The sequence below is a fragment of the Coregonus clupeaformis genome, chromosome 26 (genome assembly GCF_020615455.1).
Source record: "Coregonus clupeaformis isolate EN_2021a chromosome 26, ASM2061545v1, whole genome shotgun sequence".
Taxonomy (NCBI): domain Eukaryota; kingdom Metazoa; phylum Chordata; class Actinopteri; order Salmoniformes; family Salmonidae; genus Coregonus; species Coregonus clupeaformis.
Genome location: NC_059217.1, coordinates 7,591,896 through 7,616,282, shown reverse-complemented (window position 1 = coordinate 7,616,282; position 24,387 = coordinate 7,591,896). Strand labels below are relative to the sequence as shown.

Here is a 24,387-nt window from a genome sequence, read left to right as displayed (position 1 = left end):
ACACCCACATATTAAGAATGTTTGCCTATTTCCATTCCTCTTCAGTTCCCGGTCTCAAACAGTCTTCCAGAAAGAGAGTAGTTGAGGCTAGACGAACCAACAGAGCAGGGGTTAGTAAAGTGCAGGGTTTTTTCTGGATCAAAATGGGGTTTAGGTGGTGGGCGTGGCAGTGGGCGTGGCCAATGGCGGTCGGTGACCAACATTTTTAGAGGCACTCATCTTAGCCGCATATTTTATTTTTTGCTGTTTTAAAGCTAATTTCCTGCAATTCTACACATGTTGCCATGGGGCTGAGAAAGAGATTATGTTACTCAAATGGCGAGGGGCTGAAGCTAATTGGCTAGAACTCGAATTGCTAGGGGGCTGGCCCCCGTGGGGGAAAATTGGGGAAAATGGCACAGCACAGCTTCCAGAAAAACAGTCGCTTTCAAACTAGGGATAATTTGGCTAATTGAGGTAAGACAGTAATTCTGCACATAGATTATATTCCTGAATGCATAATTTTCGATACACAACATTAGCATTTAGCCACTCTAGCATGGTGGTGGAATATGGTGTTTCATAAGGAAAGTATGCATATTTTTTTCTGCCTTCTCGCCATTAAATAAAGTTAAAGAGGAAATCGAAGCTTATGCAGCCTGAATGGAAAATGTTTTAGGTACGAACCGGTCCATGAGGGATACGAATTAATTGCCGGCTACATACAATGTATTTGGACGGTAAAATGACACTACTCAATATCGCCATCTACCGGACTTTCTGCTAACTTCCTTCATACTGGATGCAGAGACATAAAAATGGTATCCATGAGTTCATCTGACTCTGGGGAAGTACATAAAGGGCCTCATTGCCAAAATCCTGAAGTATCCCTTAAAATGTACACCCCCACACACACGTCAGGAACTGACAGGGTCAGTAAGGTCAGGGACAGAACGGCCACCTGTCACTGCAGAGATCAGAGATCAGCCCTCTGGCACATAGCCAGGTGGACTTACATCACACTAACACATACACAACACAAGCATATATACACACACAGGCCTGCACGTAAGCATACACGCACATAGAGCCATGCATTCAAGCACACATTTCCTATTACTGCCTATGCATTTGGACAGACAAGAATCAAATCTATTTTCATGTCCACTGGGTCATGGCTGTGTCCAAAATGGCACCATATTCTCTTTATAGTGCACTACTTTTGACCAGGGCTCTGTTCCCCATTATATAGGGAACAGTGTGCCATTTGTGACACTCACCATGTAAGAACACAAAACAAGGACCTAAATCTCTCCAATACTCACAAACTCACTGGCATGCAAAGGGATTTGTTAATTTCCCATTCATCTCATGCTTTGACAAAGTTCTTTACTTGACTTTTGCATGGTAATCTGAATTTAGACAAATCCCTCTCCAATCCCACATTACATAGACAGCACTCCCCAAACTAACAGCATGTACATATACTGAAAGACATGAAACACCATGCTACAGGCACGGAACCACCAAACATGGGAGAAATCAATGCACAAGTGCCTGAACACGCAAGCAACCCAATGACCTGTCCAAAACATGAACAGACAAGTACAAGAATCTAAACACAAGCACTGCAACTACACACACACTAAACATCCAAGTGCAAATAGTTAACATATTTTCACTGGGAAAGACACTTTATAAATGTATATGGAAAACTCACTGTAAAATGATTTTCAAGACAAACATGCTATAAACACCTGACCATAAACATACACCTAATAAAATAAGACCATAAACCCTACATCATAAACATAATGCGCAAACCTGCATGACATCAAGCGCAGGACCGCAAAGACGCAATCACAATTACTGGACTTCAAGCACAACCACAAACACAAGACCACAAACACTGAACCCAAAAAGTGCACAACCACAAAACCAAAGTTCAACTACCAGTAGAGACCTTATAAGGCGGGTGTATCAGGCTGGATGGGCATTCCCCAGGCCTCTTCTCTTCCCCCAGGACGTAGCCTCTCCCCTCCAACACCTTGTGACTCCTCCCAGAGAGGAGCTTGTCCCCAGAGACCCCTGGCCCACCTACATCACACTCACACATCATGAAAGAGATGGAGAGGTAACCTGAGAGCCTAGGAGAGATAGATAGTGAGGATGGAGGTCTGAGTGGGAGACCCAGGACACCAGAGGATGAAGATTGAAGAAGGAGGGAGGGGTAATATGTACCTACATGTACATATTACCTCAATTAACTTGATTAACCTGTGCCTCCGCACATTGACTCTGTGCCGGTACCCCCGTATATAGCCTCCCTACTGTTATTTTTTGGTTGCTCTTTAATTATTTGTTATTTTTCTCTTTTTCTATTTTTAACTTCAGTTTATTTTAGTAAATACTTTCTTAACACTTATTTTTCTTAAAACTGCATTGTTGGTTAAGGGCTTGTAAGTAAGCATTTCACTGTAAGGTCTACACCTGTTGTATTTGGCGCATGTGACAAATACAATTTGATTTGATTTTGATTTGAGAATGGAAGAGAAAGGTGGTAAACTTCAAGGGGATTGCAGGCTCAGGAGATAGTTATGCAATCACTATCACTTTATAGTACTATGGGAAACACATTGTTGTACAGTACCAGTGCATAGTTCGGGAGTTATTTAGTAATTATCTCGTGGGCCTCTAGACTAGCAGAGTGTTAACGAGCGCTAATGAAGAGTGGAGCCCGGACTCTGAACAATGAGCAGCCAAACCTCTGGCTCTATAATGATATGTAAACAGAGGAGCTGGGCTGGTTCAGATGAAAGAACCAGGGTGAGGAAGTGCACTCTCCCCCTCTGGGACTGGAGGGGGTGGGGACAGGGACAATAGGGATGTGGGGGTGGGGATGTTAAGTGTGTATGTTAAATGGAGGTCAACACAGTTTTATCACAACAACATTATGAGCCCTGAGAGAGAGAGGAGCAGATGGGGAAAACATAACACAGTTAATAAACATACAGCAATTATTATGGGTGCTGCAATATCTGTGGATACTGTGGGTGTGGAACACTCTCTGTTCTTACAGTAGATTGTGGGTAAAAGTGTGTAGGGGTACTCTACTCTTCCAGTGTGTAATGCATGTTAGGGTTCTTAGTGTTTCTCCTACCTGTTCTTGATGTGAGTCTTCATCTCCCCCCGGGGCAGGATATCAGTGCAGTGGGTTAAGGTGTGTTGGGGTAATGTGTTATTATAGTACATAGTGGGTTAAGGTGTGTTGGGGTAATGTGTTATTATAGTACATAGTGGGTTAAGGTGTGTTGGGGTAATGTGTTATTATAGTACATAGTGGGTTAAGGTGTGTTGGGGTAATGTGTTATTATAGTACATAGTTGGTTAAGGTGTGTTGGGGTACAGGACCTACCTGTTCTTGATGTGTCCCTCCATCTCCCCCCGGGGCAGGGTATCAGTGCAGTGGTCAGTGAAGGGGCAGGCTACGGCTAGCTTGTCCAGGAGCTTGTGCACCAGCAGGCTGGACTTGCGGCAGTTCTGCAGCATGAGAGGGGTTCGGTCCACGGGGCAGAAGTCACTCTCCAGCAGGAAGCTGGTCAGACACTCCTGGCAGTAGGTGTGACCGCAGGGTGTGTCCAGCGGCCTAATGAGCGGCTGCAGACAGATGTGACAGACGAGGTCATCGTCCACCTCGTCTCGGTACAGGTACTCATGGTTCTCCTCAAGGAGATGTCTCTGGCCGCACGCCTGGCACAGCTCAGGGGGAGGGGACTCCAAACCGCCGTAGCCAATCATGGCAGGTGGTGGGGGTCGTGGTGGGGCTGCCGATGCCATCGCCATCACCATGGCAACATCAGGCACCTCAGCCAATTCAAACTCCTCCTAGCTACTCATGAAGAGGGCTCTTGGACAAGGGCGTCTCGGTATGGTGCTGTGGGGGATCAGGTGAATTTCATTACATGTAGAGGTCCATGAAGCTGTATAGAGAGACAGAGAGAGGCATGGATATTGGATCAAGCTGGAGAGGTGTGACAGTGTTCATAATCTCAGTATTTTCTGAGCTGAGCTACAGAACTTGGTGTTGCATACACACACAAGCAGGCAGACAGGCACACACACATTGACATACCCTAAGCAGTGAAACATTGAGCAGGAATCACAGCCACCGTGGGAACAGCAGCAGCCGTAATTACTTTTTTTTCTAATTTCACTCCTTTTCATTTGTATGTTCTCCTCTGGAAGAGAAGACTGATATCGAACCACTGAGAAACTCATTTTTTCTCTGGCTACACATTGCATTCACATTCAGTACATGTGTACTGTGTGGGACCTAATGTGTACAGCATTAGATAGCGCTCAGAATTCACCGTATGTGTACATTTACACAGTATGCTGTGTTCATGAGAGGTAAATTGTGACTGTAGTATCACTACGTCATCTCAGAGTCAGGCGGTCTCCCCTGGCACACCATCCTGAACAGATGGGCAGAGACGACTGGCATCCAAGAACCACGTCACCCTGGCAACGGCCATCTTGTTGGCAACCCTATGGCCCCTTTTTCTGAAGCAACTCTTAGGTCGTCCTGCCTGATTGGCTATCACTTTGGCTGATTATGTTATACATAGTCTGACATGACATTGACTGAAATCCACTAACCTTATTGGGTTTCAACCCTAGAAATAGAACACACTTTTCAACACACTGAGCATCAATGCTCATGTACTGCAATGTACAGTACTATAATGGACATTGACTAATCGAGCATAAAGTATGCCATGCGGTATAAGAGATGACCTTGCCTATAGCGTGTGAGGGTCCTCTTTAACCTATAGCACTCCTCTCCATCTGTGTGTGTGGTTGGGGGTCAGGTGAGAACCCAGAAGGTACTGACACGTTCAATAGCCTTCCAAAGGTGATACACCTGACAGTAACTGAGCACACACGTATACACGTGCACACCAATGACTGTATGGTGCAAAACATACATACTGTACACTAACAAGCATGCCCACAAACACCCAGAAACACTCACACATAAACACGGATGCAATACACATCACCTAGTTGTGAACACACACACACACACACACACACACAGACCTTGGCTTACGTAAGTAGCCTAAGAGGAAAAGCTGTGAGTTATGACAGTCATCAAAGCTCGGTCTGTTTGCTGTATGTGTCTGGGAGGAGGACCGTGGTAATAATAACAGTCTGAACAATACTATAATGAAGTTGAAGCTACCCGCTGTGATGAAGTGACTGTATTATCCTGCTTCTCTCTCTCTCTCTCTCTCTCTCTCTCTCTCTCTCTCTCTCTCTCTCTCTCTCTCTCTCTCTCTCTCTCTCTCTCTCTCTCTCTCTCTCTCTCTCTCTCTCTCTCTCTCTCTCTCTCTCTCTCTCTCTCTCTCTCTCTCTCTCTCTCTCTCTCTCTCTCTCTCTCTCAGGAGGGGAAGCTTTCATCTCAATACAGATGGACAGAGAGAGAGAAAGAGAAGGAGGGAGGGAGGTTCACTGGAGCAGTGTACAGACAGAAACCACTAAAGCTGAACATCTCTCTCTCTCGCTCTCTCTCTCTCTGTCTCTCTCTTTTGGGGTAGGAAGAGGATATGACAGTTTTTCTCAATTGCTAAAACACAATTTCTGAAACCTTGCTCCATTTCCTGAAAACATTAAACACAAAACCTCATCTTCAAGCACTATTTACAAAACCTCTGACTCCTCTCGCAAAATGAAACATTCACCTCAAAACAGTTTTACCTGTGTTCAAAATCAAACACTGCTCTCAAATCATAAACAAAGTGATCAAAATGATATACACTCTCAAGCAGTCAGTAAACAATACACCGAAAAATAGAAAACATATTGTTCAAAACATACAGTTCTCAGGGAGAAGTACATTTTTAATCTCAAAACAAATGTCATATGTTTCCGTCATTGTCTTTTGATGAACGAAAACATGTTCTATCATAGTAGCTCAAAATTGATCAGAAATTACTACTTTTGTTTTTTGTTCTTCCTCCTCCTTGTACCCCTATTTTTACAGTACTGTACCCTGCATCTCACAAACTTGTCCTTTGTCTCTGTGATACTGTAATTCTTGTTCTTTGTTGATATGAACCTGCAACCAGTCAAAATCTTTTGAGCAGTCAGTACTGTTAACAAATGGAAAGCACAATGTTCAGGGCCATACAATTTGTCCATTGTACAGTATACAGCCTACAATGCACTGTACTACAGTATACAATGCTAAAAGGGACAAAAATCAAAGGAGTAAACATGTGATCAATGTGCTTCTTCTTGTCTTTGGGCTGGGTCAGGCCAGAGCACTTCGTCGACATCACAAGCAATATTGTCCCTCCTGAGGAAACGGGGGAAGAAGCCTCTTGTGTGCCGTATCCAGCCCTGACATGATTCCTCACCTATATCACCACAGGCTAAATCCATGGCTTGCAGCAGATTTACTCTGGTGTAGGGTTGTCTATCATACACTTTCCATCTCCAAGAGGAGAAAAACTCCTCAATCGGATTCAGGAAAGGCGAGTATGGAGGGAGGTACAAGGTCATAAACTGCCCATTGATGTTAAACCATTCCCTTACCTGAGCAGCTCGGTGGAAACTGACATTGTCCCACACTATCACATAGGTGGGAATGGGATTCTCATTTAGCTCTTGACCCTGCTGCTCTTAAACCTGCTGCTCAAATAAAATATATCTTAGATTGGCAATAAATCTTAGAAGGTGCTGGGTGTTATATGGCCCGAGTGTAACATGGTGATGTAGAACACCATGGTTGCTGATAGCAGCACAGATTGTGACATTGCCACCTCGTTGACCAGGGACTTCAACAATGGCCCGCTGTCCAATCATGTTTCGGCCTCTCCTTCTTCTCTTTGTTAGATTGAAGCCTGCTTCATCGACAAAGATGAACTCATGGGATCTGTCCAAGGATTCCAAGTCAAATATTGTCTGTGTAGAAATACAATATACTGTATGTAGGATTTTGTAAGTCGAACAGAGACAGTGCTATACTGTAGAGTACAATTAGGCCTACTGTATGCACTTCTGATTCACATACATTGTATGTACTGAAGAGTAATGTCATTCACATAGTATGTGTTAGTACTGTAGACAATCTGTATTACAGTAAATGTTTCTGAATGTACACTTACTTGCACAAACTGAGCTCACAGTTCTTTCACCCTTGGTGAGTTGCGCTCAAAAGGTACTCTGTTTACTTGTTTCATTCGCATCCTGTTACGATGGAGGACACGGTCAATTTGGAAATGCTCACACTGTCGATTCCCTGGAAGTGTGTGTTGTCTTGTATCACTCGTTCCTGGATTTCTCTGAGTCGTATTGCATTATCTTGAAGGACCATGCCAACTATAACGGCCTCTTGCTCCCGAGTGAATATAGCTGTCCTTCCACCTGCATGTGGCAGCATGCAGGTGTAGTTGTAGTTGTGTAGTTACAAAACATATTCATGCAGTACAATACATACAATGATTAACTTTACAAATGTCTATTGAAACAGCTGCATATAGTGTAGTACAGTAAATTTGCAATTACAAAAATACAGTAGTATACTGTACCTGTTCTCTTCTCTGAATGTCCTTACTATGGTGGAGACAGAAAATCGGCTCAAATTGGGTTTGTTAAGGCTGAGGTGTATGTGGTGTGGGAGTCAGGCGCAGGACACCGAAGCTTAGTCCAACAAAGTTTACTGGTGAAACTACAAGGCAAAGATACTGTAAACGGCCTCAAGAAAAACAGAGGCGAGCTATACGCAAACCATGCGTAAAACAATAAACAACGAAACAGATACAAAACACGCAGCACTACGGACAGGCGAAAAACAACACACAACCTAACCAATACAACACAGGCAACTTATAGAACACGTAATCAGACACAAACGGACACAGGTGTGACAGACAGACAAAAGCAATCACACATAGAAACATTCAACGGTGGCAGCTAGTACTCCGGGGACGATGAACGCCGAAGCCTGCCCGAACTAGGAGGAGGAGCAGCCTCGGCAGAATCCGTGACAGTACCCCCCTTGACGCGCGGCTCCAGCCGTGCGCCGACCCCGGCCTCGGGGACGGCCAGGAGGAGCGCGGACCCGGGCGCGTGGGATGCCCACGGTGGAACTCCGTCAGGAGGGATGGATCTAGGATGTCCCTCCTAGGCACCCAGCACCGTTCCTCCGGACCGTACCCCTCCCACTCCACGAGATACTGGAGACCACTCATCCGGCGCCTCGAGTCCAAGATGGTCCGGACCCTGTACGCCGGGGCCCCTCGATGTCCAAAGGGGGCGGAGGGGTCTCTCATATCTCATGTTCTTGGAGTGGGCCAGCTACCACCGGCCTGAGAAGAGACACATGGAACGAGGGGTTAATATTCTTGTACTCAATAGGCAGTTGTAACCTGTAACACACCTCGTTCAATCTTCTCAGGACTTTAAAGGGCCCCACAAACCGCCGACCCAGCTTCCGGCAGGGCAGGCGGAGGGGCAGGTTTCGAGTCGAGAGCCAGACTCGATCTCCCGGTGCGTACACCGGTCCCTCACTGCGGTGGCGATCGGCGCTCGCCTTTTGTCGACGGATGGCCCGCTGCAGATGGACACGGGCAGCGTCCCACGTCTCCTCCGAGCGCCGAATCCACTCATCCACCGCAGGGGCCTCGATCTGGCTCTCGTGCCAAGGTGCCAGGACCGGCTGATACCCTAAAACACACTGGAAAGGTGTTAAATTGGTGGAGGAGTGGCGGAGAGAGTTCTGGGCCATCTCTGCCCAGGGGATATACCTAGACCACTCCTCCGGCCGGCCCTGGCAATAGGACCTCAGAAACCTACCCACATCCTGGTTGACTCGTTCAACCTGCCCATTGCTCTCTGGGTGGTACCCCGAGGTAAGGCTCACCGAGACCCCCAAGCGTTCCATGAATGCCCCCCAGACTCTGGAGGTGAACTGGGGACCTCGGTCAGACACAATATCCTCGGGGACACCATAGTGCCGGAACACGTGGGTAAATAGGGCCTCAGCGGTCTGTAGGGCAGTAGGGAGACCCGGCATTGGGAGGAGACGACAGGCCTTAGAAAACCGATCCACAACGACCAAAATGGTGGTATTCCCCTGGGAGGGGGGTAGGTCGGTCACAAAATCCACCGAGAGGTGGGACCATGGTCGTTGTGGAACGGGCAGGGGATGTAACTTTCCCCTGGGCAAATGTCTAGGTGCCTTACACTGGGCGCACACCGAGCAGGAGGAGACATAAACCCTCACATCCTTAGCTAACGTTGGCCACCAGTATTTCACGCTAAGGCAGTGCACTGTCCGGCCAATACCTGGATGTCCAGAGGAGGGTGATGTATGAGCCCAATAGATAAGGCGATCACGAACCTCGAGCGGAACGTACGTCCGCCCCCACAGGACACTCGGGGGAGTAGGGTCGGTACGCAGTGCCCGCTCGATCTCCGCATCGACCTCCCACACCACCGGAGCCACCAGACAAGACTCCGGCAGTATGGGAGTAGGTTCAATGGACCTCTCCTCTGTGTCATACCGCCGGGACAGGGCGTCTGCCTTACCGTTCTGGGACCCTGGGATGTATGTGATCTTAAAAACAAACCGGGTCAGGAACATGTTCCACCTAGCCTGACGAGGGTTCAATCTCCTAGCTGCCCGGATGTACTCCAGGTTACGGTGGTCAGTCAGAATGAGGAAAGGGTGTTGAGCCCCCTCAAGCCAATGCCTCCACACCTTTAGGGCCTGGACTACAGCTAACAGCTCCCTGTCCCCTACGTCATAATTACGCTCCGCCCGAGCTGAGCTTCTTAGAATAGAACGCACAGGGGCGGAGCTTAGGTGGCGTGCCGGACCGTTGCGACAGGACTGCCCCAATACCGGCCTCGGACGCGTCTACCTCTACTTGGAATGGTAAAGAGGGATCCGGATGCGCCAGCACCGGAGCCGAGGTGAACAGGTTTTTCAGTTTGACAAATGCCATGTCCGCCTCAGCTGACCACTGCAAGCGAACCGGACCCCCCTTTAACAGGGACGTAATGGGAGCTGCAACCTGTCCAAAGCACCGGATAAACCTCCGGTAGTAATTAGCAAAACCCAAAAACTGCTGCACCTCTTTTACAGTGGTTGGAGTTTGCCAATTACGCACGGCCGACACACGGTCAACCTCTATCTTCACACCAGACGCGGACAACCGATAACCCAAAAAGGAGACGGACTCCTGGAAGAACAAGCATTTCTCTGCCTTGGCATACAAGTCATGCTCCAACAGTCTCCTCAACACTCGGCGCACCAGGGCTACATGCTCGGCTCGTGTAGAAGAGTACACTAGGATGTCGTCGATGTATACTACCACACCCTGCCCATGCATGTCCCGGAAAATCTCGTCAACAAAGGATTGGAAGACTGAAGGAGCATTCATTAACCCGTATGGCATGACGAGATACTCGTAATGACCCGAGGTGGTGCTAAATGCTGTTTTCCATTCATCCCCCCTCCCTAATGCGCACCAGATTGTACGCGCTCCTGAGATCCAACTTTGTGAAGAACCGCGTCCCGCGTAATGATTCCGTCATAGTCGCAATCAGTGGAAGAGGGTAACTGTACTTAACCGTGATCTGATTGAGACTACGGTAATCAATACACGGGCGCAAACCCCCCGTCCTTCTTCTTCACAAAAAGAAACTTGAGGAAACCGGGGAAGTGGAGGACCGTATGTATCCCTGTGCCAAGGACTCAGCTATGTAAGTCTCCATAGCCGCTGTCTCCTCTTGAGACAGGGGATACACACGGCTCCGCGGAAGTGCCGCTCCTGTTTGGAGATCTATCGCACAATCCCCCTGTCTATGAGGTGGTAGCCGTGTTGCCCTCGTTTTGCTGAACACAAGTGCTAAATCCTCATATTCAGAGGGAATGTGCATTGCGGGCACTTGGTTCGGACTCTCTACCGAGGTCGCCCCTAAGGAAACACCTAGACATCTCCCTACACACTGGGCAGACCACTCCATAAGAGCCCTCTGTTGCCACGCAATGGTAGGATCATGGGCGCTTAACCAGGGAAGCCCCAGCACCACGGGATACGCAGGAGAGTCAATCAGATAAAACTGAATGATCTCCTCATGACCCCCCTGCGTCGTCATCTTAAGTGGTGCTGTGACTTCTCTGATCAACCCCGACCCCAACGGCCGGCTGTCTAGGGCATGAACAGGAAAGGGGGCTTCTACCGGCCGAAGGGGAATTCCTAACCTATAACAAAATGCACGATCAACAAAATTCCCAGCTGCGCCTGAATCTACTAGCGCCTTATGCTGGGAATAAGGTGCCACCTGTGGAAATCTCACAGGTATACACATGTGACCAACAGAGAGCTGGGTAAGTGGGGCGCCTACTCACCTGGAATGACTCCCCAGTGCGTGACCTGTTGTCCCCTCTCCCAGGAGACCCTCCCCAGCACCTGGCCGCGGTGTGTCCTCCACGGCCACAGTTGGTGCAGGGGATGGCCCCCCTCGGGCTCTCTCTCCTCCTCTCTCTAGCGCCAGCACCTCCGAGCTCCATGGGAATCGGCTCGGAGGTGCTGGAGGGTGGAATGGATGACCCCCACTCGGGACGTCCGCGGGTAGCCAGCAGGGTGTCGAGACGGATGGAGATGTCCACCAACTGGTCGAAGGATAGGTTGGTGTCCCTGCAGGCCAGCTCACGACGAACGTCCTCTCGTAGGCTACACCGGTAATGGTCGATGAGGGCCCTCTCATTCCACCCCGCATCCGCCGCTAGAGTCCGGAACTCCAGGGCGAACTCCTGTGCGCTCCTCTTCCCCCTGTCGGAGGTGGAACAGACGCTCCCCGCCGCCTTCCCCTCAGGTGGATGATCGAAGACAGTCCTGAAGCGGCGGGAGAACTCCGCGTAGGTGATGGTAGCGGCGTCTATTCCCCTCCATTCAGCGTTGGCCCACTCCAACGCCTTGCCGGATAGACAGGAGATGAGGGCGGAGACGCTCTCGTATCCCGAGGGCGCTGGGTGTATGGTGGCCAGGTAGAGTTCCACCTGCAGGAGGAACCCCTGACACCCGGCTGCAGAACCATCATATGCCCTCGGGAGCGAGAGCCGAATGCCACTGGGTCCTGGTGCTGAGAGAGGAGGACTGGCCGTTGGTGACGGGATGGTGTGAGAAGGCGTGGGCACCTCTCCCGTAACCAACAGGCGCAGAGTGTTGGACACCTCGTTCATGGCGCCCCCAAGTTGCCGGATCATGGTGTCTTGGTCGCTGATCCGATCCTCCAGCGACTTGGGTGCCGCCACTGCTCCTGCTGACTCCATACTGGTGTGTTGTTCTGTCAAGGCTGAGGTGTATGTGCTGTGGGAGTCAGGCGCAGGACACCGAAGCTTAGTCCAACAAAGTTTACTGGTGAAACTACAAGGCAAAGATACTGTAAACGGCCTCAAGAAAAACAGAGGCGAGCTATACGCAAACCATGCGTAAAACAATAAACAACGAAACAGATACAAAACACGCAGCACTACGGACAGGCGAAAAACAACACACAACCTAACCAATACAACACAGGCAACTTATAGAACACGTAATCAGACACAAACGGACACAGGTGTGACAGACAGACAAAAGCAATCACACATAGAAACATTCAACGGTGGCAGCTAGTACTCCGGGGACGACGAACGCCGAAGCCTGCCCGAACTAGGAGGAGGAGCAGCCTCGGCAGAATCCGTGACAGGGTTGCACTCTAAGTCCTGCTTCCCTCATTGTCAGTCCATGGACAAGAACATGGTCTATGACTGTTGCTTGAATTTCATCAGATATTTTCACTCTTTGTCTTCCTCTTCCTCTTCGTCCTCCTCTTCCTCTTTCTTGCCCTCCTCCTCCTCTTCCTCCTCATCGCCCACCTCGCATACACACTCATCCTCGTCCTCTCACATTGTTTCTTCTATCCATTCTCAGACTTTCTCCTTCCCACCTTCAACAACCTGTTTGCTCTCTGAACTGGCTTATATTGGTTGTGTCGCATCATTTGAAACAGGTTAAATCAATTTTGAGTGGTTGTGTTCAATCAATGACATGTGTTCTCTATTTGTATTTGATTGTTGCCACTTGTGTTTACCAGTATGGATGACATGTGCATCAGAGTGCAGAATGTGTTTTGAGAATGAGAATGTGTTTAGAGTTTTGCTGAAAAGTCTAAGTGAGATCTGCAAATTGTGTTTTACCATGTGAAATGGTTTAAGGTATTGACAACAGACTGCATAATTAGCTAAATGAGTCCAGGCAACTGAGAACTTTGTTCAGCCAATGGGTTTTAGTGTTTTAGCAATTGAGAAAAACTGTAAGAAGAAAATTATGATAGAGAGGTAAAGTGTGATGATTACAGGTCAGGATAGAGAGAACAGAATGTACACGTGTAATACGTGTGTAGTCTGGACAGACAACAGCAGAAGAACAATCAGTCACAGAGTCCTCTGTATCTGAAACTCATTAACCAAAGCAATCCCTTTGTGTCATAGAACAGTAAAATCTCTGAGGATTCCATTCACGAACACATGAACACACATGCACAACAAAGCATTTAAAGGGGACACACCTGTGTCCAGGGAGCACCTCACAGAGCTCATTATCTCAGTGTTAATCCTCAGAGTGAGAATGCTTGCCCCCTCTAAGTGAAGCCACGGAAGTTCAAGGCTTACCGCGGTACTGCAGGCATTGTTAGCAGAAAACAGGATCCCCCATTATAGTGAATGGGAAACTAAGACCGCACTCAACGAGCTGTATAAGGCCATAAGCAAACAAGAAAATGTTACTCCAGAAGCGGCGCTCCTAGTGGACAGGAACTTTAATGCAGGCAAACTTATATCCGTTTTACCTCATTTCTACGAGCATGTCACGTGTAACCAGAGGAAAAAAAACTCTAGACCACCTTTACTCCACACACAGAGATGCATACAAAGCTCTCCCTTGCCCTTCATTTGGCAAATCTGACCATAATTCTATCCTGCTGATTCCTGCTTACAAGCAAAAACTAAGGCAGAATGTAACAGTGACTCGCTCAATACGGAAGTGGTCAGATGACGCGGATGCTACGTTACAGGACTGTTTTGCTAGCACAGACTGGAATATGTTCTGGGATTCATCCAATGGTGTTGAAGAGTATACCACCTCAGTCACCGGCTTCATCAATAAGTGCATCGACGACGTCATCCCCAAAGTGACCATACATACATTTCACAACCAGAAGCCATGGATTACAGGCAACATCCGCACCGACCAAAAGGCTAGCGCTGCCACTTTCAAGGAGCGGGACACTAATCCGGACGCTTATAAGAAATCCCGCTATGCCCTCAGACGAACCATCAAACATGCAAAGCTTCAATACAGGAATAAGATTGAATCCTACTACACTGGCTCTGACCCTCGTCGGATGTGGCATGGCTCGAAAACTATTACGGACTACAAAGGGAAACCCAGCCGCGAGCTGCCCAGTGAGGCGAGCCTACCAGACGAGCCAAATGCCTTTTATGCTCGCTTCGAGGCAAGCAACACTGAAGCATGCATGAGAGCACCAGCTGTTCCAGATGACCTTGTGATCACGCTCTCCGTAGCCGATGTGAGCAAGACCTTTAAACAGGTCAACATTCACAAAGCTGCGGGGCCAGACGGATTACCAAGACGTGTACTCAAAGCATGCGGGAGCAACTGGCAAGTGTCTTCACTGACATTTTCAACCTCTCCTTGACCGAGTCTGTAATATCTACTTTCAAACAGACCACCATAGTGCCCACAAAGCTCATCACTAAGCTAAGGACCCTGGGACTAAACACCTCCCTCTGCAACTGGATCCTGGACTTCCTGACGGGCCACCCCCAGGTGGTAAGGGTAGGCAACAACACAACTGCCACGCTGATCCTCAAAACTGGGGCCACTCCGGGGTGCGTGCTGAGTCCCCTCCTGTACTCCCTGTTTACCCACGACTGCGTGGTTAAGCACAACTCCAACAGCATCATTAAGTTTGTTGATGACACAACAGTGGTAAGCCTGATCACCGACAACGATGAGACAGCCTATAGGGAGGAGGTCAGAGACCTGGCAGTGTGGTGCCAGGACAACAACCTCTCCCTCAATGTGTGTAAGACAAAGGAGCTGATCGTGGACTATAGGAAAAGGAGTGCCAAACAGGCCCCCATTAACATCGACAGGGCTGAAGTGGTGCGGGAAAAGAGTTTCAAGTTCCTTGGTCTCCACATCACCAACGAACTATCATGGTCCAAACACACCAAGACAGTTGTGAAGAGCGCACAACAACACCTTTTCCCCCTCAGATTTGGCATGGGTCCCCAGATCCTCAAAAGTTCTACAGCTGCACCATCGAGAGCATCCTGACCGGTTGCATCACCGCCTGGTATGGCAACTGCTCGGCATCTGACCGTAAGGCGCTACAGAGGGTAGTGCGTATGGCCAAGTACATCACTGGGGCCAAGCTTCCTGACATCCAGGACCTATATACTAGGCGGTGTCAGAGGAAGGCCCCAAAAAATGTCAAAGACAGTCACCCAAGTCATAGACTATTCTCTCTGCTACCGCACAGCAAGTGGTACCGGAGCACCAACTCTAGGACCAACTCACCCCGAAACAAACAATAGAAACATAGAGCTCATGGGGGGCGGTCAGAGTATAATTTGACATTGTGTATGTCCATACGTAAAAATGTATGCACACATGACTGTAAGACGCTTTGGATAAAAGCGTCTACTAAATGGCATATTATTATTATTATATGTGGAATAGAACAGTATGAACACAATATGGATGCTACAGTGGTCATAATGAAGGTCCCATTTACTGTTTGCCTTTTCAACTAACGTATGCCTGGTTCTCCAAGGAGTTACCAACGCCCCTGCAGGTCCACACAACAGGCCTGCAGGCTCAGTGTGTTGTCTGAGAGGGAAGGGCAGGCACGCTGTTCAGACATGTTATTCACAGGTAAAACATTCCACAGACCCATGTTTCTCCTCCAAACACACATGCTCAGAGCAGAAACCCTCGACCTCATTTATAACCGTTGCATAAATTTAACACGAAATATCTGCATGCAGATATTGGCCGCCATTCCTTCCAGTTCTCTGCTGCCAATGACTGGAACGAATTGCAAAAATCTCTGAAGCTGGAGACTCTTATCTCCCTCAATAACTTTAAGCATCAGTTGTCAGAGCACCTTACCGATCACTGCACCTGTACACAGCCCATCTGAAATGAGCCCACCCAACTACCTCATCCCTATATTGTTATTTATTTTGCTCTTTTGCACCCCAGTATCTCTATTTGCACATCATCTCTTGCACATCTAGCATTCCAGTGTTAATACTATTGTAATTATTCTGCACTATAGCCTATTTATTGCGTTACCTCCATAACTTGCTACATTTGCACACACTGTATATATATTTTCTGTTGTATTTCTGACTTTTTATGTTTTTTTTTTTACCCCATATGTAACTCTGTGTTGTTTTTATTGCACTACTTTGCTTTATCTTGGCCAGGTCGCAGTTGTAAATGAGAACCTGTTCTCAACTGGCTTACCTGGTTAAATAAAGGTGAAATAAAATAAATAAAAAATGCACAATTTAAAAAAATACTATGTACAGTGGGGAGAACAAGTATTTGATACACTGCCGATTTTGCAGGTTTTCCTACTTACAAAGCATGTAGAGGTTTTAATTTTTATCATAGGTACACTTCAACTGTGAGAGACGGAATCTAAAACAAAAATCCAGAAAATCACATTGTATGATTTTTAAGTAATTAATTTGCATTTTATGGCATGACATAAGTATTTGATACATCAGAAAAGCAGAACTTAATATTTGGTACAGAAACCTTTGCTTGCAATTACAGAGATCATGCGTTTCCTGTAGGTCTTGACCAGGTTTGCACACACTGCAGCAGGGATTTTGGACCACTCCTCCATACAGACCTTCTCCAGATCCTTCAGGTTTCGGGGCTGTCGCTGGGCAATACGGACTTTCAGCTCCCTCCAAAGATTTTCTATTGGGTTCAGGTCTGGAGACTGGCTAGGCCACTCCAGGATCTTGAGATGCTTCTTACGGCGCCACTCCTTAGTTGCCCTGGCTGTGTGTTTCGGGTCGTTGTCATGCTGGAAGACCCAGCCACGACCCATCTTCAATGCTCTTACTGAGGGAAGGAGGTTGTTGGCCAAGATCTCGCAATACATGGCCCCATCCATCCTCCCCTCAATACGGTGCAGTCGTCCTGTCCCCTTTGCAGAAAAGCATCCCCAAAGAATTATGTTTCCACCTCCATGCTTCACGGTTGGGATGGTGTTCTTGGGGTTGGACTCATCCTTCTTCTTCCTCCAAACACGGCGAGTGGAGTTTAGACCAAAAAGCTCTAATTTTGTCTCATCAGACCACATGACCTTCTCCCATTCCTCCTCTGGATCATCCAGATCGTCATTGGCAAACTTCAGACGGGCCTGGATATGCGCTGGCTTGAGCAGGGGGACCTTGCGTCCGCTGCAGGATTTTAATCCATGACGGCGTAGTGTGTTACTAATGGTTTTCTTTGAGACTGTGGTCCCAGCTCTCTTCAGGTCATTGACCAGGACCTGCCGTGTAGTTCTGGGCTGATCCCTCACCTTCCTCGTGATCATTGATGCCCCACGAGGTGAGATCTTGCATGGAGCCCCAGACCGAGGGTGATTGACCGTCATCTTGAACTTCTTCCATTTTCTAATAATTGCGCCAACAGTTGTTGCCTTCTCACCAAGCTGCTTGCCTATTGTCCTGTAGCCCATCCCAGCCTTGTGCAGGTCTACAATTTTATCCCTGATGTCCTTACACAGCTCTCTGGTCTTGGCCATTGTGATTTTCTGGATTTTTGTTTTAGATTCTGTCTCTCACAGTTGAAGTGTACCTATGATAACAATTACAGACCTCTACATGCTTTGTAAGTAGGAAAACCTGCAAAATCGGCAGTGTATCAAATACTTGTTCTCCCCACTGTATGTCTAAAAATATTGAGATTTATAAATGTGGTGCACGCCATACATATACGTTTCCCGTTATTAATCAGACATTTAACTAATGTGGAACTATTGTAATTAGGCCACGGCAGTTTCTAAACGAAAGAGTAATGGCACATTTTAGCAAATATTTTTTGGAGGTGTTGGCAGAATGTTTTAATCTTTTGCAGTAACTTATGCTGTATTTGGCAAAGGACTGACAGTTTCTAAAATAAAAAACAATGGCAAATAGTTTTGGACCAGTCAGCGCAGAACGTTTGAATTCAATTTTGCATCGACCTTTCCCCCAACCTAAATATGTGGGACTGAATTACAGTACTTTGGTTGGCCTCTCCGGTCCCGTTCTAAATAGGTTCAGGACCTATTTAGCCGGTCGAGAGTTTGCTGTCACTCTTGGTGAACATAACTCAGTGGAAATACATATCAAATGTGGCGTTCCACAAGGTTCGATTTTGGGTCCGGTACTGTTCAGTTGATATATGTTACCCTTTGGCAGCATTATCAGAAAGCATAGCATTGATTTTCACTGCTATGCAGACGATACAACACTTTACATTTCTGTGTCACCAGAGGATTTTAGGTCCACTGATAAATTATTAGACTGTATTAGTGATTTAAATACTTGGATGGCTCACAACTTCCTCCAGCTAAATCAAGACCGAGGTACTCATTGTTGGAGCCAAAGCACAGAGAGAGAATCTGGCCTCACATTTTAATTCACAGGCAATAAAGATAAAACACTAGGTAAAAAACCTAGGTATTGTTTTAGATTCTGAACTCAATTTCGGAATCACATACTAGGAATATGACCAAAATAGCTTTTTACCACCTGAGGAACATTGCCAAGGTGCGGCCATTTCTCTCTTAGGCTGATACAGAGAGATTCATCCATGCTTTTATTACAAGCAGGCTTGACTACTGTAATGCTCTCCTAACTGGTCGACCCAAGAATGCCATTGATCTACTGCAAAACTTACAGAATGCTGCAGCACGGGTACTGAACAAGACTAAACAGAGAGAACACATTACACCGGTTTTAAGGTATCTGCACTGGCTGCCTGTGAGTTTAACTGAGGGACCTTCTGGGTACATAACTTAAAGTCATGCCTGACATAATTTTAAGTTATGTACCCAGTAGGTCCCTCAGTTCTTCTGGCACTGGCCTTTTAACTATCCCAAAGCCTAGGACCAAGAGGCATGGAGAGGCAGCCTTTAGTTACTATGCCCCCAGCCTTTGGAATAGCCTGCCAGAGAACCTGAGGGGAGACGAAACTGTGAACATTTTTAAAACATCTTAAAACACACCTTTTTAGCTTTGCTTTTCCTCAGGGTGCTTTTTACTCTATCCGTTTTTATTGTTATTCTTTTGTTGTTTATCCTATTATATTTGTTCTGTAGTAAATATTTCTGTTTTTATTTTCATTGTTTTCATTAGTTTTTTTTTTCCTGTAATGCACATTGTGTTGCATTCCATGTCTGAAATGTGCTGTATAAATTTAAAGCTTGATTTTATTTTATTTTATACTTAGGCTACAGTAGTAGCATAGCCTATATAGACCAACGTCAATGTAAAATATCAACTGTCTGTTCACCTGTTAAATTCGACTGTGTATTATAAACTGCGCTGCCTATGGGATCACATACAGCAAAACTTTAAATACATAACCTATCTATTTACTAGGCTAGTAAGCTTCATTAAATGAGAGATGCACATGGTCATTTGTTGTATTGCTATTTTGGGAATATGAACCCATCACGGCCAGAAAAGGTGAGGAATTATTCTGCAATGGTTATGAAAACAAAATAAATAGGAAATAGATTCCTATGTCTAATTATTTTAGATTCCAAAATTAAGACCATAGATTTTCGCCTTTCTCACTAATGGCAAATGTTATTATTATTATTTTTATTTTTATTTTATAAGTGTATCATCGTATCCCCCATTTGCACAAAATACTTACTTTCGTGCTTGCAATACAATACCTCAACAACTAGAAACATGTGCTTACTCATGGTCTAAAGTTTGCATGGAGGTAAGGACATTCTCACGCCAAGTAAGTGGCGCACGCATGTTTTGGGGTATATTTCTACGTATGCAGCATTTATTAATGAGGCCCCTGGTGATCATAGAGCTGATGAATGACAAGAACCAAATCAATGATTAATGTGTCACACTGCAGATAATCATAACATGTTGAGGTTAGGGGACACACAAGGAGACTGTAGGTGACTCATAACGACTATACAGAGAAAATGGGAATGAGATAAGATAAAATATATTCGCACTGAGCGCAAGATACAAAGAACACACCCTGTCAACACAACCCCATACTTTACACATGGTTTGATGTGTGTACACATATGAAGTGTATGTATACATTTACGTCATTTAGCAGACGCTCTTATCCAGAGCGACTTACAGTTAATGAATACATTTTTTTTTTTATACTACCCCCCCGTTGCAAACGCCATGCTCTATCAACTGAGCTACATCCCTGCCCTACCCTGGGCCAATTGTGTGCCACCCATGAGTCTCCCGGTCACGGCCGGCTGCGACAGAGCCTGGATTCGAACCTGGATCTCTAGTGGCACAGTTAGCACTGCAATGCCACTGCGTTAGACCACTGCGCCACTCAGGAGAATATACAACACATGCAAAGTACTTGACACTTGTAATGGACAGGATGAGACCTACATTCGGTCCATGAAGGATGTAGGTTAGCCTATGCAACATAATATGAGTTAGATATGTGTACATAAGAAGATTTCATTCCTATATATACATTTTCAGAAATGTTGGTAAATTAGCTTTTAATGTTGAAATACATTTTGAAAACGATTGGTCCTGTGTAGCTCAGTTGGTAGAGCATGACGTTTGCAATGCCATGGTTGTGGGTTTGATTCCCACGGGGAGCCAGTATGAAAATGTATGCTCCACTAACTGTAAGTTGCTCTGGATAAGAGCATCTGCTAAATGAGTAAATTTAAATAGGTGTGTTTTTTCACTATCTAATCATGGCATGGGGTTATTCAATGACAGACATGTATTTTCATTTCAGAGAGACAAATAATCATGTTTTTTGCAAAACGCTATATACTGTATCCGCCTAACTCTCAGAGAAATAAGTAGGACTGTAGGTTTTATATAGTCAAATGTAACAAACAACTAACAAATGTATAAAGAAGTGTACAAATGATACATTTGTGACATCAATATTTAAAAAAGATTTTTACAAAAATAATTCAATACAGTAAAATGAGATCTGTATGTAAAACATTTACATTTGACATTTTTGTCATTTAGCAGATGCTCTTTTACAGAGCGACTTATAGTAAGCGCATTCTACTTAAGATAGCTAAGTTCGACAACCACATATCACAGTCAAAATATAAGCGATAAGAACATTCCATTCCAGATAAACAATGTATATATAGTGTTTTGCAAAAAAACACATGAAATCTATTAATACAAAATCGGTGAACAGCAATATTTTAAACACCCATAAGCAATACTTTTTGATGAAAAAAAACACACATGAAAAACTGGTGAATATAACATTTTGGAAATAAAGTCTTCATAAGTAGTGGTCCTATGTGACTCAGCTGGTAGTGCACGGCGCTTGTAACGCCAGGGTAGTGGGGTCGATCCCCGGGACCACCCGTACACAAAAATGTATGCATGCGTGACTGTAAGCGTCTGCTAAGTGGCATATTATTATTATTATTATTAGTTCGTTCATCCTTATCTAGCCAGGTGGTGGAGATCTAAGGAACACTAGCCTAGAGGGTACTGCATGTACAGCTGTTTCTAGTAGCTTCCGTAAACAAACAACTTAGATACGAGCAAAGAGGCTTCCCAAAGATAGAAATATATCAAATACAAATATAACAAATCTACACCCTGTCCATCAAGGTTCTGTCTATCCTCTCTATCTCTATGAGCTGAGTGTCTACTAGACACTGTAGCTCAGTTGGTAGAGCATGGCGCTTGCAACGCCAGGGTTGTGGGTTCGTTTCCCACGGGGGGCCAGTATGAAAATGTATGCACTCACTAACTGTAAGTCGCTCTGGATAAGAGCGTCTGCTAAATGACTAAAATATAAAAAAATCTGGTGCTCCACAGATCTGGTGTCTCTCTCTCTCTCTGAGCCAGACCTCTAAATCTGACTGCCCAGTCTCGGACAACAGAGCTCAGGGCAGAGCAGAGGAGCAGGCAGCCATGGAGCGGCTCTAATGGCTCAGAGTCTGTCTGGATCAGCACATAGTTACACCATCTCAAAGGTTCAGGTCACTGATCACAGATTGAATGCATAAGTTACTTTACAGACACTTACAGACACATGAAAAACATAGGGAGGAGAACATGTCTGACATTCAGACACAAACTCACAATGCAAGTCGCATTCAAATGAATATCTTAAATGCAAGTACAACACAGACAGACGTATGAGACAATAGACAAACTGTCAAGTAGACTACTCCTACTTACTGTAGCAAGTCAAACTTGAACCTTCAGAGCTGTGTAGATAAGTAACAGTGATACAACATCCAGGAAAGTCTGTACAGTTCTGACTACAGGGACAAGAGCTTGCACGGAGCGATGTTCACTTCAGGCAAAGTAGCTTCACCTGGACAGGTAATACTTAGGAAATAGGGTGTAACTCTAGAGCTGCAGAGGGGGAGGGAGGGAGGGAGGGAGGGAGAGAGAGAGTAGGTAGGTGAACTGACAAAGGACTTTGTCCCGGTCACAGCGCCTGTTGATTGGCTGGTGGAGTTTAGCCGGAAATGTTAGCCGGCTGCCAGTCCTGTGGGAATTCTGGGACAGAGAACAGAACAGAGTCAGAGACTTGTGGGTGTGCTGTGACGACCCAGAGCCTGCTGCTCACGTCAGGAAGCTGGTCCAGGTGACCAGGAAGTGGCAGAGAGGGGCGGGACCAGAGCAGAGGTAAACAAAGAAGTGGCCAAACCTGCTCTGGGAGGGAGGGAGGCTGTGACATGTTGGGGGAGAGAGGAGGGTGGGGGTGCAAGGGGGGAAATAAAACTAAACAATGCACAACCAAGAAGATAAAGATTTTGTTTATTGTCAGATAATGAGGGATATTACAGATTCATTTCAGCTCTTAAATCTGTGCTGGGCAGGCTCGGACTGCATACCACCTACACACAACATGAAATACACACACGCAATAGACCAACCATAACACAATCCTGTTCTCTGAGTCACATGGCCACTACTGTACTACAGAGGCAGACTGTTCTAGCATGTTCCTGAACAAGGCAAATTATCACCTCGTAATCTGAAGCAAATAACACAATGGCAGCTATGCTAACGAGAGACAGAGTGCACATGGCTAAGGCTTAGACAACAATACCGCAGTGTGTGTTGAGGTGTGTGTACAATGCAGATGAACACAGATATTACACCAGGTGCTAGGACAGCTTCCTGTGTTTTTGTGGTTTTCCTGCTTTCTGACAATGGTTCCTTTTTTCAACCCACAAAATGACCTATCTATGTGTGTAAAAAACAGCTGCTATCCTAAGTTTCTGTTGTGGTTTTCGTGCATAGCCTACATAACAGGTTTCTCTGTAAACCCAGAACATGAGCCACCTACAGGTGTTTCAGTGAGACAGACAGGCAGAGACTTGAGACTTAATGACGTATTTAATCGTGAGTCAGAGTATGACACATCTGATAATTGACTGAGATGGCTGAAGGCTCTTCAGCTGCTAGCCCTGGGATAATTAAAACCCCACACACTTCTATTGTATGTGCTAGCTAGTCAATGTTTTCTTTTATTACAGCGGTTGAAATAGGGCTGGCATTGGACAGGCAAAAGTGTATCCTTCAGTCAGACAATTTGCATTCAGTATTTTTTGCCAGCTTCCCCGCTCTGGAGTCCCTTAAGTTAATGGAAGTGGTTAAATAAAAGTAGGCATGTTTGTGCTTAAAAAATGACCTGTGTACATCTATCTATCTGTGTGTGTGTGTGTGTGTGTGTGTAGGGTTATCGCACCAGGAAGTAATATGGTGCCAAATAAGTAGGACAGAAGTGGTACAGAAACCCAATTTAATTTACAGCAGCATCTCTAAATCCATCAAAAATCCTCCTCCGTTAAAACAGCCCAAAACAAAGGAAATCTTCAGAGATGACCGTATTCAAGCACACATGCACGTACACACACACACACACACACACACACACACACACACACACACACACACACACACACACACACACACACACACACACACACACACACACACACACACACACACACACACACATGCAGGCACGTAACATCAAAACAAACACTGTGGTGCGCCACCAT

At 46.1% G+C, this 24,387-nt stretch overlaps 1 protein-coding gene across 2 annotated transcripts in view; it reads right to left on the bottom strand.

Annotated features, from left to right (window-relative positions):
- Positions 1-22,670, bottom strand: part of lnx1 (ligand of numb-protein X 1) — a 72,486-nt gene extending 49,816 nt beyond the window's left edge. For both annotated transcript variants that reach the window (XM_041848793.1, XM_041848794.1), the window contains exons 1-2: positions 22,547-22,670; positions 3,395-3,959 (exon numbers count right to left, since the gene is read on the bottom strand). In XM_041848793.1, the coding sequence (XP_041704727.1) occupies positions 3,395-3,828 (434 nt within the window). In that variant the 5' untranslated portion in view covers positions 3,829-3,959; positions 22,547-22,670. The remainder of the gene's footprint in view (positions 1-3,394; positions 3,960-22,546) is intronic.
- Between the last annotated feature and the right edge of the window lie 1,717 nt (positions 22,671-24,387).